Raw genomic sequence first — 20,800 nt, forward strand, 5'->3', positions numbered from 1 at the left:
CCAAAACTTAACCTTGTTCACTGATCCATGAAATGAGGTCGAGGTCAAGTGAAAACTGTCTGACGGGCATGAGGACCTTGCAAGGTACGCACACATCAAATATAGTTATCCTATTACTTATAATAAGAGAGAATTCAACATTACAAAAAATTTGAACTTTTTTTTCAAGTGGTCACTGAACCATGAAAATGAGGTCAAGGACATTGGACATGTGACAGACGGAAACTTCGTAACATGAAGCATCTATATAAAAAGTATGAAGCATCCAGGTCTTCCACCTTCTAAAATATAAAGCTTTTAAGAAGTGAGCTAACACCGCCGCCGTAGCCGCCGCCGGATCACTATCCCTATGTCGAGCTTTCTGCAACAAAAGTTGCAGGCTCGACAAAAATGATAACCACTCCCAGGAAAATATTATAAAATATTTGGACATGTCAGAAAACAAATATAGGAAACAACCTTAGGTAACACGAATGACCTGATAACACTGTTATTATCCGAATAACACTGTTATTAACCGAATAACACTGTAAATACTAATGTACAGATAAGTTCATAAAGATCATTTAAATTTAGTGTGTACATCTAACATGGTGACCCTGGATATCATAATGGCCGCCATGTTGGATGTACACACTAAATTTAAAAAGTTTTTTATGAACTTATCTGCTTTCTGTAAATCATTTTTAAGCTACATAATACCTCGATAATATACTATTATTAATAATCAATGTTAAAAAGTCACCAATATGTGCTAATATCAAAATTTCAAGTGTTATTCAGATATTAACAGTGTTATTCGGCCCTCCGAGGTACGGAACAACCTTCACATATGAGTTTTCATAACTAATTATTGATGCCAGTATAACACCTCATCAACAAACATGGTTTATGTCTTTGATAGAACAAATTGGTCAAAATAGCACAATATAAAAATTAGTCTAAGACCCATCATATAAATTAATACATTTAAAACAAAAAACTACAAAACAAATATAGAATTAAGAAATTCAACTTTATATTGTCCAGTCTCATTGTCTGAGTAAGTAATGTCTACCCCAATCAGAACATCCAATAAATACACTTTTAATGACAAGTTTTGTTTGTAATAAATGCCCTTCATGTTGCATTTTGTAATCAACTAAAAATATTTATCCTGAAAAAAAGTCAGGAAGATTTCTTGATACAATCAACTTAAAGGCTAAATGGGTGAAAAACATCATACAGACACATATTTCACATAAACATAAATAATTATGATATGTGTAATACATGTACACCACAGCTAAGGTGGAGATGTCATTACTACCTAACCAAGAGTGGAAGGGAAACAAAACTAATAGATGTTCCCCTTTATTAAGGTGGTACCTAATACTACAGGGAGATAACTCTGTAAAGTCAGCTAAACGTTTTAATACGTTGAGTTGTAAAAGGAATATTAAGCTTCTCAATGATCAAAATTGATGTTTGTCAAACTGCTATATAACCAGTGTAATTTTTCTGACAAAACGGTTGGTTCAAAATTTTTAAAAGTTTTATATTTTTGTTAAAGGGTCAAAGTAAATATTTTGACAAAATTTTATGAAAATTAAACGAGCAAAATTAATTTTAGTGAAAGTGTTGGGTACCACCTTAAATGGACATGCCAACTGTTGTATTTTATCGTAAGACCTGCACATTCAATATGATGAACATTTTTTTATTCAATAATTTTAAAAAATCTGAGGTTAATTTTAGAGAGAGCAATTGTGAATTGCCCCTTAAAGACACTTAGCTTGAGTGTAGGTTGAAATGACAAAATCCACCTGGGACCCTAATAGTGAATCATACCAACATGTAGCTATAAAATATTAATACAGTTAGTCATGGTTTTGTAGCAATGTTCTATGTGATGACATGATCAATGTTTCATGCAGCTCAATCCTTTTTGTGTAGCTAGTGAGGAGACGAAATCCATCTTTTGTTTTGTTCCTCTTTACTTCCATGTTGCAGGTGAGGGCCGTGAGCCATCTTTTCTACCTCTCACCATTCCACCGGGACCTAACTTTTTGTCCATATTGAGTGCATCTTGTTGTGCAAGCTCTTCATCAAATCTACAATATAAAATATAAGATATTTTGTATTTACATTAGGAAAAATTAACCACTGATATTTTTTTTTTTAACTAAGTTTCGAGTTTTTATATCTTACCAAATGTTTAGTCAAAATCATTGTCTATGTTATTGTGAACCAAATGAAACTCTTCCACAGAGTCATCTCCTATTGGTCAAGGTATTTAAACTTTTGTCAGATCCATTGTTATTGCTATTGTTCGCTGTGTAGTTTATTCACTGGGACCTTTTAATTTCTTCTAAGTGAAATCCATCACTCAATAATTCTTTTATCTGAGGCAAAAATTATCCTCTTTAGTAGATGAAAATACATGGTCAACTCATAAAACTAAACCTGCATGAGATGTTGTATTTATTCAATATCAATAATATATTTTCATTCTGTTTAATGTAATGCAGCAACCATTTGATTTTCTGTGGGGGGCTATGGTTTTTTTTTTCTGGACAAATTTTTTTTCTTCGCCTATGGCGAAAAACAATCTATTTTTTGTCGAAAACAATTTTTTTCTTTCAATTTTAGCATTACATATAGTGGCAGCTTCCAAAAAAAACCATAGCCCCCCCTCCCCCAGAAAATCAAATGGTTGCTGCCTAAGCACTGATTCAAATATCAAAAGTTGATTTCTGGTAAAATTTCATCACTGTTCCTACTATGGATTCATTAGTATTAGTTGGATACCAATTTTTGTTGATTTTGTGTGTAAAGGTGAACCACAAATTCAAATGTTCAACCAAGTACAAATATTCTATAGGGTTGTAAGCAAACAATTAAGTATCCACGAAAATAGAATTTTCCTCAGTCCACGAAAATTGGGATCCATGAAAACAAAAGAATACATATTCTAATGCAACATTGTTTGTAACATTCTTTTTGATTGGACAATGTCACCAATTTTCATGACATCAATTCATGTTGTTTTCTGTCGGTATTATTAGAATGGAGATAACAATATTGTATTTTCAGCTTCAATGGCATCAAATGGTGATTTGATGGTCGCAAATATTGTTTACCGTGTCCGCTAATGTGTCACAGTAAACTTAATTTACGACCATCAAATCAATAATTGATGCCATCGGAGCTGAAAATACAATCCAGTTATCTCCTAAGTATTGAAATTTGTTTGTTGAGCTAAAACTAGAAAATGACGATGTTTGAATAAAGGCTTTCTTAACTGCATTCTAAAAGTAAACACCAAAAAATACAAATTATAATAGGAACATTGCTAATTTTTTTTGTATCAGAAATCAATTTTAATGATTAAATCAGCAGATACAAAGTTTATAATATAAAACTTACAACAAATCAAAATATCCTAGATGTTCTTTCTGTGGTATTTTGTTCCATCGGACACTGAAAAGAAACCAATCATGCATGATAAATTGATAATACATTTTTTTCAATTAACAATGTCAAATTGTAAAGAATATTTAGTAACATAAGTAAATCAAATAAGCACACCTATAACTTGTCATTAAAACATTGATATTCCAGAATATATATAATATATACATGCAACTAATTTTTAACCAAAATTTGAGAAAGACTTGTTGATTGTGACAGTCAGTTACATCATGACAATAAATTATGTGTATTCCTCAATTCTAATAATCAATAAAAACTACACCCGAGAAATTACAATTCCTGACTTTGAACAAATTGGTTGTAAAAATCAAAATTTCCGGAATTTAGAGTTTAGACTAATTGTCTTTAAAATAAAGTTTTCTCAGTTGAAAGAAATAAATGTTTACCCTTTTTAATATATGTGAAATATATCTTTTTTCAAGTTAATTTGACAGTATATTTATTTAAATAGTGAAATTACACCAAATTTTCAAGGATTTGCTACAGAATACAACTCTGGCCGAAAACATTATGTACACAGGAATGTATATATGTTTTCAGCATTTCTCAGTACAGTGGGAAAATACTGTCTTACAGTTTTAATCTTATTCTGTATTGGCCAATGATTTAAGCTATGTTAGGTCAGCTGACATAATGTTTTGTTAAGATAATCATTCTAGCTGTAGACATCGTACAGTCAAAATTTCTTTTGTGTTTACATTTAATATTGTCCTAATCATGATGAGATGTGGCATTTTTACCCAGAAACGGTTCTTGCATTGCTCCTTGACGTAAGTTTCAAAACATATTTTTTCCTGGGTGGCGAGTGTCTGTTTATTAATGACAGGTATTCATAATATTATAATATTATATTTAACATTTGAAATGTTACTGAAGGTATATAGATATTTACTACTATTGTTTCCAGTTGTAATTTTTTATTCACCAAGTTGTGTGTAATTTACTTTGAATAGATACTTTCTTTGTGATATATGATGTTTACATATTACATGTATAATGAGATTACAGTATTGTTGTAATAGATTACAAAAATATGATAAATTGGTGGCTCCAGTCTATATCTACACGGCAAAATGCTTATTTGAGTTAAGTCGAATTAAGTTGGCCACCATTATAGTGTAGTTAAAAGACTTTGTGATTTTCTACTTGCCGGCAAAAATTATTTGGGCAACACATGTGCTCAATGTTGATTTATTTCAATTGTTTTTGAAATGTTTCGCTACTTTTTGTACTTACTCAGGCATCTGACCAGGGAGTATCACAATGTTTATCAAGTCATTCATTAATCTATACTTCAATATTCTATCATACTCACTCAGGCATCTGACCAGGGGGTATCACAATATTTATCAGGTCATTCATTAATCGGTACTTCATAATTCTATCACTAGATGTCGTACTAGTCAAAGATGGGGAAGCGTTTACCTTAAATAGATGATAAACACATTATTATTGAATACTTATATGGTGGTATGATGTACACAATTTACATGAATTAAAGCAATTTATCTAACTTGGTACAGTCTGCACTGTTAGCCTGTAGTCTGGAACCAAAGACTAGTAAAATTTTAGTCCAACTAGTAGGTATTTGAAAAACTTGTTAAGACATACAGGTAAAATATCAGTGGCTGATCCAGCCATTTTAAAAAGGGGGGGGGGGGGGGTTCAACTATATGCCCCCATTCAAATGCATTGATCGGCCCAAAAAAGGGGGGTCCAACCCCCGAAACCCCCCCTGGATCTGCCAATGAATATATCTGAATATTGGTCACCTGAATAGTAGTTGGAAAAGATTTTGGTGCAGACTGCTTGTTTGAAATTGTTCAAAAATTTTCTTCTTCCTTTTAAAAGTTCACTTGGATATTTAGGAATTTATTCATAGCTAAAAAAATGTGACAACTCTTGTCAATGCTAAATGTCTTCTTTGTAAAACTTGTGTTGTGATGGTGCTGTAGAATCAATGAAAAAATTCAAACCCTTTAAACTTCTAAATGTTATAAAACACACATTTTCTAAAAACAAAATTAAAATGCTGCTATTCATAGAAATTGAATGTAAGCATCATGGAGGATAGAGGCAATAGTTTTCACTGGACCCTGTTATTATTTGACTCTAATGTATCAATAAACCTTAAGGTTGTCAGTTCATATATTTGGGCTTTAGATTGTCATTTACATCGCATAGCTGTAAACCAATGAAAGTGAAAATGCAGGTCATGACCTGCATTGAAGAAAAAAATCTCAGGGTATAATCTGACAAACTTTTTTTCAGCTGTGTTTATGTATTTAGGGGACATTTTTTATTATTCAAAATCAAAATTTCCAAAAACATGTTTACATGGTTAAGTTTATTAACTGATAATAATTTAATACCCACGTCTTTATATATTATTACTTCATTACCCTTCTGAACAATAAATAGATTTAGGAAATACTATGCTAGTTAAAGATATTAGAAATTACTTTTATTTATGTATATTAATCCTTCCCAAGTTAGTTGGGGCAGGTTATATATTTGTACAGTTATATTCAAGTATAAGTAAAAAACTTAAACAATTAAAGAAAGTAGAGATGAAAAATATAATGCAACTGTACTCATAACTGTAAATTCAGAAATTATTGTGTGCATTTATTATTACGATTTTTCAAAAATTGACAAGAATGCAAGTTCAATTATTGTGAAAAATATAATATAAAATATATATATTTAAGAAAAAATTACATACAGATCTATAGTTTAGTTATTAAAAATGTGAGATCTTTTTATTGTGATACTCACCAAGTCACATAATTCACATTCATAAAAACCTCACAATAATTTCTGAATTTACAGTATTTGACTATAATTTCTATATGTCAATCAATCTTAAAGTTACCAGTAGAGATACGTACCTCTATCAACCAAGGTTTCAAATTGTCATCTACAATGTAATCATATCTGAAATAAAAATCATTAATAAGCAGTATGGACTTTTTTCTTGAACATCAACAAATTAAATCAGATTCTTAAAAAAAAAGAATCTCACCATCCCTATATTTTATTGGGGGAAAAAACAATGAACAACTAACTTCTTTGGTATGGCCTATTACTAGTATTCCCACATCACTGATAAAACTTAAATATCTGACACAAAGATCTCAAACTAATAGTATTCACAAGTTAACACAAGAATAGATTTTGGGTAAAAACTATGCTAGGAGCTAAAATTTGTTCATAGAAAACTACTTCCTAATAATTGAATGATTGAAAGATCAAACAATAATCATAACATTAACTCAGTATCTTGTTTATAACTACTTGTTTATAATTTTTAAAAGGGTGATGAGTGGTTAAACAGTTCTCATTTTTAGCTCACCTGGCCCAAAGGGCCAAGTGAGCTTTTCTCATCACTTGGCGTCCGGCGTCCGTCGTCGTCCGTCGTCGTCCGTCGTCGTCCTGCGTTAACTTTTACAAAAATCTTCTCCTCTGAAACTACTGGGCCAAATTTAAACAAACTTGACCACAATTATCATTGGGGTATCTAGTTTAAAAAATGTGTCCGGTGACCCGGCCAACCAACCAAGATGGCCGCCATGGCTAAAAATAGAACATAGGGGTAAAATGCAGTTTTTGGCTTATAACTCAAAAACCAAAGCATTTAGAGCAAATCTGACATGGGGTAATATTGTTCAACAGGTCAAGATCTATCTGCCCTGAAATTTTCAGATGAATCGGACATTTCGTTGTTGGGTTGCTGCCCCTGAAATGGTAATTTTAAGGAAATTTTGCTGTTTTTGGTTATTATCTTGAATATTATTATAGATAGAGATAAACTGTAAACAGCAATAATGTTCAGCAAAGTAAGATCTACAAATAATTCAACATGATCAAAATGGTCAGTTGACCACTTTAGGAGTTATTGCCCTTTATAGTCAATTTTTAACCATTTTTCGTAAATCTTAGTAATCTTTTAGAAAAATCTTCTCCTCTGAAACTACTGGGTCAAATTTAACCAAACTTGGCCATAATCATCATTGGGGTATCTTGTTTAAAAAATGTGTCCGGTGCCCCGCCCAACCAATCAAGATGGCCACCATGGCTAAAAATAGAACATAGGGGTAAAATGCAGTTTTTGGCTTATAACTCAAAAACCAAAGCATTTAGAGCAAATCTGACACACAGTAAAATTGTTCATCAGGTCAAGATCTATCTGCCCTGAAATTTTCAGATTAATCGGACATTCCGTTGTTGGGTTGCTGCCCCTGTAATGGTAATTTTAAGTAAATTTTGCTGTTTTTGGTTATTATCTTGAATATTATTATAAATAAAGATAAACTGTAAACAGCAATAATGTTCAGCAAAGTAAAATCTACAAATAAGTCAACATGACCAAAATGGTCAGTTGACCACTTTAGGAGTTATTGCCCTTTATAGTCAATTTTTAACCATTTTTCGTAAATCTTAGTAATCTTTTAGAAAAATCTTCTCCTCTGAAACTACTGGGCCAAATTTAACCAAACTTGGCCATAATCATCATTGGGGTATCTTGTTAAAAAAATGTGTCCGGTAGCTCGGCCAACAAACCAAGATGGCCGCCACGGCTAAAAATAGAACATAGGGGTAAAATGCAGTTTTTGGCTTATAACTCAAAAACCAAAGCATTAAGAGCAAATCTGACAGGAAGTAAAATTGTTGATCAGGTCACGATCTATCTGCCCTGGAATTTTCAGATGAATCGGATAATCGGTTGTTAGGTTGCTGCTCCTGAATTGGTAATTTTGAGGAAATTTTGCTGTTTTTTTGTGATTATCTTGAATATTATTATAGATAGAGATAAACTGTAACAGCAATAATGTACAGCAAATTAAGAACTAAAAATAAGTCAGTATGACAAAAATAGTCAATTGACCCCCTAATGGAGTTATTGCCCTTCATAGTCAATTTTAAACAATTTTCTTAAAATTTGAAGATTTTCAATAACATTTTCCACAGAAAGTACTATTATAGATAGAGATAATTGTAAGCAGTAAGAATGATTAGTAAAGTAAGATCTACAAACACATCACCATCACCAAAACACAATTTTGTCATGAAGTCATCTGTGTCCATTGTTTAATTTTCACATAGACCAAGGTGAGCGACACAGGCTCTTTAGAGCCTCTAGTTATTTAATGGACTGGACTGATAAGGGACATACCATTTTCATTTGAATCTACCCATTGAAAAATGGAAAAAGCTTTATGGGACAGTCCATTTTATAGTTGAATGTATCCCCTTAAAATGAACTTTACTTTTAAGGGATATACCATTCCACAAAAACATTAACATTAACCTTTATAAAAAATGGACTGCTGTGGTTATTAGGAACAAGTAAAAAAAAACTATACAATTACAATAAATCATTCATCACTTAAGGTTTAACCCTGTTTTGTTGTCTATTATGAATACAATACTGGGTTCGACGACTTACAGAAAAGAGCGACGATTTACAGAAAAGAACCAAAGGACCAAAAAGGACCAAAAAGAACCAAAAAGGACCGAAAAGAACCGAAAAGGAGATCGAAGTTTTTAACGGGATTTTTGTGACAAAAATGTCGGTTATTGATTTGGCGATGTACGGCGTGCGATCGCGCGGGCGGTCGGTCGGGCGGCAATCAAATGTTGTCCGTTCATTAACTCATGAACCGTTCAACCAAAGCTTTTAAAATTTTAATATGTTGTTACTGACAACAAAATGAAGGTCAAGTTCAATAATGGCGCTTTTGACTTTTACCGTTCAGGAGTTGTGGTTCTTGAAAGATTGAAAAATGGAGTTTCCAGTCGTGTCTGTGCATTTACGCATGAACTGTTCTACCAAAGCTTCCCAAATTTTAATATGTTGTTACTGACAACTAAATGAAGGTCAAGTTCAACAATGGCGATTTTGACTTTTACCGTTCAGGATTTATGGTTCTTGAAAGACGCTATTATGGCGGCTATATAAAGAGTAAACAATTATCAGTCCAATTATACCGAAAGCGGGTGCGCTTTTCATTTATTTATATTTCTTGAAAGATGAAATGAAATGACTCTGTTTTGCACAAAATTTATAGATAATGATGTATTTTTTTATTGATTAATCTCCTTTTATTGAATTAAGAAATTGAAACGAATCAAGAACATCGTAAAGTTTGCCAAGGTTTACATGTAGCAGGAATTGAAATTTTCTTCAAATGTTTTTTACAATTCTATTTTCGAAAACAACGGAAATGACACTTTGATTTTTTTTTTTCAAAAATATTTAAATGCCTTAATCTGATACTGAGAAATCTATTTTTTTTGTAAGTCTACATATCCATATAAATGTACAATCTTAATTTGAATTATACATTCCTTTATTACGAGGGGGGACATTGGTGTATAGATATATACATTGTTCTAACTTTAAATAATAATCAATAATTATATGTATGCTCTTTTCGGTTCTTTTCGGTTCTTTTTGGTCCTTTTTGGTTCTTTTCTGTAAATCGTCGCTCTTTTCTGTAAATCGTTGGACAGTACAATACTTGATCTCTTTAGCTTCTGTAATTTCCATTTTTAATCTATTTCCTAAAGTTTTAAAGGTAACAACTGCTAAAAATTGAGAGAAAAAAATCGTATTTCAGAGGTCATTTATCTCATTACAGGTTGACAGATTCTTTTATAAACTTTCAGGGTATGCAAAACTTGCTGTGTTGATTATTTTTGCCATTTATATCTTTACCTAGCTCCTAAATGTTCCAGTTAAATGCAAAAATCTGCCATAATACACATTTCAGGGGCAATTATTTCAAAACCAAAGTTTGGATACATTTTGTCCTGTTTATAATTGTTTATACCATTACACTTTTTCACCCTAAAGCCATCTTACAAATGAAACAGAAACAAACTTGGTATCAATCCTTTGAGGATATTAAGATCAGAATATTTTTAAAGAAAAAATTACTGCTTGAATCATGGACAAAGCCTAAAACTATTTCTGGAGATATTCCTAGTTATATTGCTGCTGATATCTTGTCGTATACAAACACTAATGACCAGTATGGACTGAGGAAAAAAAGGGAATTTAAAACTCCTCAGTGTTATAAGAACAGTTTTATTCCACATACTCTTGAAAAGTGGAATTCACTTGATGGAGAAGTTAAAAATATTTTAAGCTTTACAGGATTTAAAAGAAAACTGAATGAGGACATAAGTCCTTGTCCTGTTTTCTTTTCCACTGGTTCACGTAAAGTTAATATAATCCACTGCCAATTAAGATATGCGGCTAGTGATCTAAAACAACACCTTTTCTGTTATCATTTGTCAGACAGCTCTATATGTGCCTGTGGAGATCCAGTAGAAGATAATTTTCATTTCTTTTATGTTTGTCCATCTTACATTTATCAGAGATATGAGCTCTTTAGAAAAATAAGTAACTTTAATAATGTCAATCTTGATGTCCTACTACAGGGTTGCTCAGACTTTAATATTGATGAAAACAAAGAGATATTTACATATGTACAACAATATATTCATGAAACTGGAAGATTTTTATAATATTTCATGTGATACTATACTGTTTAAAAATCAGCTTATAACCACAGTGTACCACTCTTTAGTCTTAATTAAAGACAAACCTAACTTTTAACACAAAAAAACAACCAATTGTGTTTAGCATCTTTTTGCAAATAAATTTATATATATTTTATTTTATTTTTTGTATTAGTAATTATATTTTCAAAAATCAAGAAATTAATAGTCATATAATAAGATGGTACACTAAATTACTTATGTATTGCAAAAAAGGGCCAATCAATTCTTGTTATTCATATAAATAGAACAACTTTGTTGCAGTGAGTTTGTGAATTTGAGTAAAAAATCACTTAATGATCTACTTGATTCCTTACCAACACTTATTAATGTGGTATAAAATTCGACACCACCTTCAGTAGGTCTTGCTTTGACTTTGTTAACATAGTTATTTATATACATATACACAATAAAGTACTTCAAGAAGTGGGGGAATTGCCTCCCCTGACTCACTGCAACAACGTATGATCTATTAACTTATCAGAAAATTATATACTATCATGCATGTTATTCAATCCATCTTGTATGGGAAAGGATTTGTATAGGCACTGCCTTTTGTCCAATCCCTTTGTTTAAATGTACATTTGATATTTGAACAATAAAATATTTTGAATTGAATTGAATGGACAAAGCCTAGTCAATATTTCAATAACTAAGTTCAAACTAAACAATGCAGATTCTGATTGGAAAAAATACTGCTTAGTGTTCACTTCACTGGGAAGAACTATGTTCAATCACTGACAAAGCAGATCACAAACTTAATTCACCGGTCAACTCCAGTCTAGATTTTGGGTACAAACTGTCTTATGAACTGAAAATCGTTCACTTATAATTGAATGATCTCTCAACCTTAACTCAGTATCTGGTTACTACTTTTAAAAACAGTGATGAGTGGTTAAACAGTATTCACTTTGAAAAAATGGACTGGACTGCTGAGGGACATACCATTCTCATTTAGATAGTACACACATTTGAAATAGACTAATCTTAGTGGGACAGTCCATTCTAGTTTGAATGTACCCACTTAAAAATGGACAAATCTTTTTGGGACAATCCATTCTAGTTTAAATGTACCCATTAAAAAGTGGACTTAACTATAATGGGATATACCATTCTACAAAAAATTTACCTTAAAAAAAATGAACTGCTTAGGTTAGTAGGTCTAAACCAGGATTTATTAGAATCTGGAATAGTTTTGAATTCTGGAAAAAATGATTAGAAATATATGATGGCGCATGACTAATCTTACTTTTGCTGTTATTTCAGTATAAACTAACTAACCCTCCTTAATTGGACTAGTTTTCATCATACATTTCTTATCAATTTTCCAGAATTGATAATTATTCCAGATTCAAATAATCCTTTTTTGGACAACATGTTTCCCTCAAATGACTTTTTGTTTATGTGGATTCATTTATTTTCATGGATACCAATTTTCGTGGATAAGGGAAAAGTTCCATTTTCATTGATATTTGATTTCATGTTTTTTGCCAAAGTCTGTATCAATGCCAATAGAAGATTTTTTATTTGTTGAGCATTCAATTTCATGGTTTGCCTATAACAAAGAAATCCATAAAAACTGGTATCCAATAAATAATAATGAATCCACTATTTTTTTTGTCAGGTGGCTGTGGTATTGTTTTTTTACACCACATCGCAAAATTAGAACTGTGAAAAATATATTGAAACATCTGCTATATTAGATTGTTGCAGCTATCAATTTCTTAAATACTGTGAATTCATTAATTTTGTGGGTATCAATTTTCGTGGATATTTTGATTAATGGTTTTGTCAGATGTTGCTTTTCAGTCTAGACAAAAAATGTGCTTTTGTGGTTTACCTATTCAAACAAAATCTACGAAAATTGGAATGCCACAAAAAACTCAGGAATCTAAGGTAGCCTTTATAATTAACACTTACCCATAACATTCAAAGCAATGTCTGTCATTAGATATATTACCCTGTAAATATAATTCATTAAATGAAAATAAGCAATAAAATCTGCAGAGTTTGCGAAAAGTGGCGGTCCTCATAATTTTACCACCAAAATTTTGAATAGGACTGACACACTTTTAGTATTTTTTAATAGAATTAATAGTGAGGACCAGCAGATTTTCTTAAAGGACCAATTTTTTTTTTCGCTAACTCTGGAAAATCTGTATTTCAAATGTTGAGCTGTTTTAAGAGTATATAGTTCTGATAAATTATTGGGACTTAAATTGCATACCTGTATAAGATAACGCATATACCTGTACTCTTCAGGTCATTTTCCAAAATTTGTAGTTCATTTTTAATAAGAATAAGACTTGATTGGGAAATTCTTTTTCAATCATAGCTAGGCTTTGAGATGATTTGAAACTATTTTTTACAAAAAAAGAAAACAAAGTGCCCATTTGATTCAAACTTGAATATTTTTTTTTTATGAAAATAAGATATCTATTCAAAACTCCCACTGCCCAACACATAGTTAACTTCAATTAACCTCATGCTATTCACTCAATATATTTTGTCTTCATTATTTGTAATCAAATCATGCAATTTCATCAATTTTTACAGTAAATGACATAAAACTTCAAATGTAAATGGTCCAATTGTTTCTTTTATTAAACAAATCAATATATAAAAAAGAAGATGTGACATGATTGCCAATGAGACAACTGTCCACAAGAGACCAAAATGACAAAGACTTTAACAACTGTAGGTCACCGTATGGCCTTCAACAATGAGTAAAGCCCATACCGCTTAGTCAGCTATAAAAGGCCCCGATAAGACAATGTAAAACAATTCAAACGAGAAAACTAACAGCCTTATTTATTAATGAACGAAAAACAAATATGTAACACATAAACAAACGACAACCACTGAATTACAGGTTCCTGACTTGGGACAGGCACATACTTAAATAATGTGGCGAGGTTAAACATGTAAGTGGGATTCCAACCCTCCCCTAACCGAGGACAGTGGTATAACAGTACAACATAAGAATAACCTCTTCAAACAGCTATTAATGCAAAAGCAGCCATAGAAAATGCTACTTCTACAATCTGTCATGTATGTTGTTATAAATATAAAGAAAAAAAATTTAGCATAAAAAAAGTATATTTAGCGACTTACCGATACAGCTTTTAAAGAGTGAACTGTTTGCCAATTTATTTCATCAAATAACTTATCAGTAACCTGTAAAATAAAAATTAGAAAATTCAATTTTATTTGCTGAATACTAATTTTCGTGGTTTTTGTAGATACAGGTGACGACGAATTTAAATGTTCAGTGAATAATAAATTTTGTATCAGGTTGTATAAAAACTTTGGTAAAACCAGTAAATCTCATATCCATGAAAATGCAAACTTTATGCAATCCAGAAAATTGGTACCCATGAAAATGATTTCAAAGGAATCCACATTATTAATTAAATAGCATCTATTATTACCTAATAAAGAGTATTTTACTGTGTTATTAATATTTCTATGTTATTTGCTTTTTTTCTGACATTTTTTGTTCCATGGTCTATTTATTGCACTGGAAAATATCATTCTATTTCACCTTGTGTGCAGTCTATTGGACTGACCTGTTATGACCTCTTATTCTAAAATCTGATTAGTTGAAAGGTATTCATGTTGCCCAATCAAATTGAGTCTTATAAACATTCTTGGTTTTATTGTTTTGATCGTCTGCTAATAACTTCTGTGATAGAGCAGTTTGCAAATGTTGATTGACTCTGATTTCATTTTATTGAATTTCTAAAGTATTGGTTGTACATGTATGCTCCTTACACATTATAATTAATACAGTTGTTACTTTCATGTCTTTTATTTCTAAGAATTTGTTAGAACTGACTCAGTATGTATTAGGTAATAAAACAGTTATTGAATGTGTAACAGTGCAATAGATAAAAATATATTTCCCTCGGTATGAAATTCAGCTCATTGTTCTATTGCCCAAAGCCAATCTTCATACATCAGCAGGTCTATTTGTGCAATTCATTACAGGTATAGGCAGTGTTAGTACCATTTTATTTAATTTCTTTCAGACATTTTCAAATACTAGGTGGTTAAATTTTCTGCTTAACATGTGAGAACAACTTTCCTCAAATTAGTCCCCTAAGCAGATGCTTTTGTAATGTCTTCTAAGAGTAAAAAATTCCAATTTTTAAGAAATGCTGTCAACAATGTTTTTTTTCCCAATTCATTAAATTCAAAAAAATGGCATATCAAATAAGGAAAATAACACTAATACATGTAATGACGGACATTTTGCAAAATTATTTATATTTTACCTCTTTTCCACGAGTCCCTTCTAAAAACAAACGCATGTTTTGAACTGTCCACTTTCCTCCATGGACAGCATTATAATCTTCCTAGAAAAAAAAGATGCATAAAATAACAAAATTGTCTTGAGATGTTCACTTAAGGGCATATCCAACAGTTTATTTTTGACGGTGAGAATTTTTTCCCTCAAAGATATTTCATTCTTCAATTGACAGAGAATCGAATTCTGCCAAAAAAAATATTTGTCATCGATTTCGTTTTTGCAGAAAATACTGCTGAAAATTGAACATTTTTGCAATTTTGAAGAAACAAACATTTTTTATTTAAAAAAAATAAATACGATTTTCCAATCAACATATACTTATATACTGGGGCTCAAATTGAAGGAAAATAGTTTAAGATGGTTAGAAAAATCTAACTTTACCATTTAAAGAATTACTTCTTACTCATATAAAGCCAAAAACGTTATGATTACCCCCAAAAACGGCAAGAAATGAACATTTGAAATGCACATTTAAGATTTTTTTTAATACTTCTAACGGTGTCGATTTGACCAAAGTAAGATATGCTATTCTTTGAAAAAAATGGAACGTCATAACGTTTTGAAAAATATCTGTCACCATACTCGTTTTTGAGAAAAATCAAGTATTATAATATTGTTTACTCAATCCCTTCCGTAAGCCTCACAAATTGCGCCAGAAATTTTAAGACGTTTCGGGACGTAACGTTATACTTCCCCGCTAATTTTTCAAAGGCAGTGCGACGGTGTGGAAGACAAATGTATTTTTACACAGTGACTTTGTTGGATAGTTGTCTCGATAGCACTCATATCGCATCTTCTTATTTATAATGGACCAGTATCTGTACGAGATAATAATTCAGTCAGCTTTACTATTGTGTTCGTCAAAATTGTGAAACCCGGGTGTGAAACATGCATTCTATGGAATTACAAACTATAAAATTGTCCCCAGCTCGGGTATATTTCATCCCTCTTTTAAATCAAACGTATCACACGTTAGAAATCCAATTCTGTGTGTCGGTCTATAGTACAAAGCAGGGTTAATTATCATATTATATTTACATTTGATGTTTTTGTTCTGATTATTTATTTAATATGCCACTTGGCGTCCGTCATCCATAATCATTATTTATTTTACCGTTACTTTACAAAGAATTGTTTTTCTTACACTGCTTTATATAACACTGTCTATAATTTCACATATCGAAATCAATAAAGAACACGTGGAATTTTGCAACCAAACACTTGTCTAAAATTTCACCGACTCCGTATTATATATTCATGTTGCAGTTTTGTTTTTGTTTTCTTTACAGGCTTCTAGCTATAACAAAAATCTGTATGTTGACTCTTAGTGTTTTGAATTATATGTGTCGTTTGGTTGCTGTCGTATTAATGTATACCTTTAAAATCTTTTTCATAAAAAAAGGATTGATTGGGTATAGAAATATTCACATCTCTGGACTGCTCCCGTCCGACAGTTACATATTTTTGCTAAAATTCGGATGTATAAATTTGCAGCCTCGTTTAGTCGAAATAAAAATGTCGTATATCCGATGCATAGAGTAAGGAGAGTTTCGTGCTATCTATACGTTAAAATACCATCTAAATAAATGGTTGAAGGGATACGAACTTCGAATAAAATCTATAAACAACAAAGGTCACATGAATCTTCAAATAAGTCGCATGGCTGATTTTAACACATCTGTTGCGCCTTTTGCAGTTGTAGATGGAAAAAAAAACTTTAATTAACAGAACAGATCAGTAAGACATTAACTTGAGAACAAACGAAACGGCCGAAAAAAAGTTGAATTTTATTATACATTGTGGCCATTTTTTTCGTGTGTTTTTGCTTTTATGACATATTTACAATATTTAAGTATATGAAATTGACAGTAATTTTTCCACCTAAACGAGCCTGGCTGCCGTGGTTTTACGCTTCAATATATGAGTTATTGCATATATACACAATGGAAATTGTTTTCTGTTCTACTGCCCTCTACATAGTTTGGCTGCACACAATGTAACCACTGATGTAGATTACTATATTATTATTGATTATTCAAACAAATGAATTCAAAGAGAAAGATGCGGAAAGAAATTCTAAAATTTTCGTTTAGAAATAAAATATAAATAAAAATAAAATACTAAAACTAGAAAACTTAGCAGTTGAGAACTAATAATTATGCATCACTATATGAAACTGATGAATTGATTGCTCCCGTGCTCCAGTGGCAAATATATCACGCATATATTTACGACGAGGCGAAAGTGGATCTGAAGTAAATGATTGATACATTATCAAGATATAAAGAGTTTGCTAGCGGTAAAACGTATGCCGTACTAGATAAAGTAGATAAAGCCCCCCCTCCCCCCCCCCATTTTGAATTATGGTATTTCGATGTCTGTTGTTTTTTCCCTATCCTGTTATGAACCCGCTGACTCTTAAGAGGCGTGTCTAATTAGTCAAGACCTACACCATTTTTTTTGGTTAAATTATGTTTGTTTCCTCATACATAAGTAAACACCAACATCGTCAGATATTTTCTACTTTTCAGTGTATATAACAATGTTTTCCTATTTCAATATTTTTTTATTACTGTGTCATCTTTTGTTTTACATTGTTTATCGGTTAAAGGTCGTATTCATTTGAAGAGCTACACTTCAACGCAAAGCTAGATGCATGATTAATGTTAGTTTGCGCCGTATCTATTTTATTTTTCTCAAGAAACCATTTTTTTTTTCATCTTTCTCAAGTAAAACCAGACTTTGAGTTTTCTATCCTGAATGAACAAATCTCGGAAAAGTTTGTGTTGCATTATAATGCAATAATATAGGGTTATTGCATGAATATAGGGGAATATTGTCCCGAGTGGAATTTTATATTTCATGAGTTTGCGAGTGCAATATATGTTCTACGAGGGACAATATTCCCCATTATTCTGATTTTGAGTAATTTCTCGCAATTTGATTGGCTGATATTGTCCTAATAAATTTCAGTACAATTTTTTATCACGTCAATTGGAATTATCTCCCTTATTTATTACGTCAATTGAAATTATCTCCCTTATACCATTGACCTAATAAAAAAAAAATGAGTTGCTTTAATCATAATATTTTTTTTATTTTTCATAGTTTTAGATTAAATATCTAAAATATATTTGTTGATGTTGTTCTAAAATCTAATTTCAATATAATAATATGTAATATAACAAAATCAGGATAAATTCGTTACACAGTGTTCAATTGTCCTCACCCGATATGAATTTTATTGACCCGATAAATTCTCGTATTAGGACAATTGCACACTGTGTAACTAATAATATTCATGCAATAACTCTTTTATTGTATAGAAATATAATATTTGAAAGTAAAAATTGGTTTAAACTAAAATTTTGTCGTTGATGACGTCATGGATTTTGATGATTTATTGCACTAGTGCAATATTAGAATTTATTGTACGCTAACTTTTGGTTACTTTATGTGGGTAATATTGTATTGCTATGCAATAATAAATCATTACGCATTTGCTCTCGTTGTTTTCTACTGTATGGAAGATAATTTTAGTAAAACGGAAACTTAAGTGAGTATGGCCTAGTAATGATCAAGATAATTGCAGTTCTTTTATAATAGACCAAGAGGACAAAGATATCTTTTAAGTTTTGAGTTTTAGTTCTGTTAATATACTGTATGAGTTTTTGCCGATTCCCGTCGTACCCTTTCCTTTGAGGAAAGAAACCGCCCTTTTCAGACGGCCATTATGACGTCGTTAAAACACCGTGAAATTACGGGAAACAATAGACGACGGTTACGTTTGTTATTACCTCCCCTGAAACTGTTGGATATGCCCTTAAGGAAGTTCGCTACTCAGTTTCAAAATACCAAGCTTTCCATAACACTAGTAGATATTGATAGGGGATTATTAAAGGAGACAAAAGAGCCAAAAAGATGTATAGGTCAATGTGTTTGTTTTCGAGATATTAGCCATTGAAATTTTGGTGGGAAAATGTTCTCCCTTGATTTTTTTTTAAGTATATCATTGACAAGTTAAAGTGCTCAACCAGATGCTTTGAAGGGCGCTGCTTTATACGACTGCAGAGGCCCAACCCTGAAAAGTTAGGGCCAGTATGGAGACAACATTCAAGCTGGATACAGCTCTGAATTCGGATTGTAATTAAATAGTTGATGCAGCATTATGAGGTTTCTGACACAAAAATGAATGTGGTCTAATGAATTTTTTTTTTTTTTTGCTTTTGCAATTCACTATGCTGTAGAATATTAATCCCCTAAAAAACAAATATTTGAAGAAATTTTCTTTTTAATTTCTGAAATCTGAAATGAGAAAAATTAACCCCCCCCCCCCCCAAAAAAAAAAATGTTTCTACCCCTTTCCTGTATTCCAAAAATAATCTCAATTCAAATTTCTAATGGAGTTTGCAACAATAACTACTCATTTGAATACATCATACACTATTAAAATATAAAATGTCATACAGTCATGGTTAAAATCAATATTAATTAATCGTCACTTATAATTTTTTTTCTCCAGCTAATCATCTCAAAACAATCATCATTTCATAATACATAATTTTTAAGCAGTGTAAGGGAGGTAATCAAACATATATAACAGTATTCTTTAAATGGTAATTGGATTACCTCCCTTACACTGCTTTTAAATTGTCTAAATTGTCCTCTTAGCAGAAAAACCCTTGTTTTTACCCCTTTTTCCCCCTTTTTGCTAAATTACTTGAGCCATAACACCCCATAACCATCTCTTTGTAGTATGGAAAATTGTGGTATAATTTCAGAGAGATTAATACACTTAAGCACAAATTATTGACTTGAAACTACAAAAATGCTTATTTGGGCCCCTTTTTTGGCCCCAAACTTATTGAAATCCCCCTTAGAGCAAGAACCCAAAGCTCAATTCCAGCCTTTTTTTGTAGTAAGAAACCTGGTAGTTTAATTTCAGAGAGATCCATACACTTAAACACAAGTTATTGTCTGTAAACTAGAAAATGCCTCTTTTTTTACCCTTTTTTGGCCCCTTATTCATACAAGTTTGGGAAAATTAACCCCAAACTCAATCCCAGCCTTCCCTTTGTTATATGGAACCTTGTGATACAATGTCAGAGAGATCCATACAGTAACACACAAGTTATTGTCCTGAAACTAGAAAAATGCTTGTTTTTTGGCCCTTAACTCCTAGACTGTTTGACCCATAACCTTTAAAATATATCCAAACCTTCTGCTTATTGTATTAAACATTGTGGTACAATTTCAGAGCAATTGAAATACTTATACACAACTTATTGTCCTGAAACTAGATAAATGCTTGTTTTGGCCCCCTTTTTCCTAAACCTTTGAGACCATAACCCCCAAAATCAATCCCAACCTACCTTTTGTGGTAATTAATATTGTGTTGAAATTTTATTGATTTCTATTTACTTATACTAAAGTTATTATCTGGGA

General features: G+C 31.5%; 1 protein-coding gene across 1 annotated transcript in view; it reads right to left on the bottom strand.

The window, feature by feature from the left end:
* Positions 1–1,694: 1,694 nt before the first annotated feature.
* Positions 1,695–20,800, bottom strand: part of LOC139481772 (polyglutamylase complex subunit TTLL1-like) — a 39,126-nt gene continuing 20,020 nt past the window's right edge. The window contains exons 9-15 of the mRNA XM_071265269.1: positions 15,321–15,401; positions 14,158–14,220; positions 12,964–13,004; positions 6,366–6,411; positions 4,790–4,899; positions 3,409–3,462; positions 1,695–2,093 (exon numbers count right to left, since the gene is read on the bottom strand). Coding sequence (XP_071121370.1) covers positions 1,976–2,093; positions 3,409–3,462; positions 4,790–4,899; positions 6,366–6,411; positions 12,964–13,004; positions 14,158–14,220; positions 15,321–15,401 — 513 coding nt within the window. The 3' untranslated portion in view covers positions 1,695–1,975. The remainder of the gene's footprint in view (positions 2,094–3,408; positions 3,463–4,789; positions 4,900–6,365; positions 6,412–12,963; positions 13,005–14,157; positions 14,221–15,320; positions 15,402–20,800) is intronic.

This window comes from Mytilus edulis, chromosome 7 (genome assembly GCF_963676685.1).
Source record: "Mytilus edulis chromosome 7, xbMytEdul2.2, whole genome shotgun sequence".
In the NCBI taxonomy this organism is placed as follows: Eukaryota; Metazoa; Mollusca; class Bivalvia; order Mytilida; family Mytilidae; genus Mytilus; species Mytilus edulis.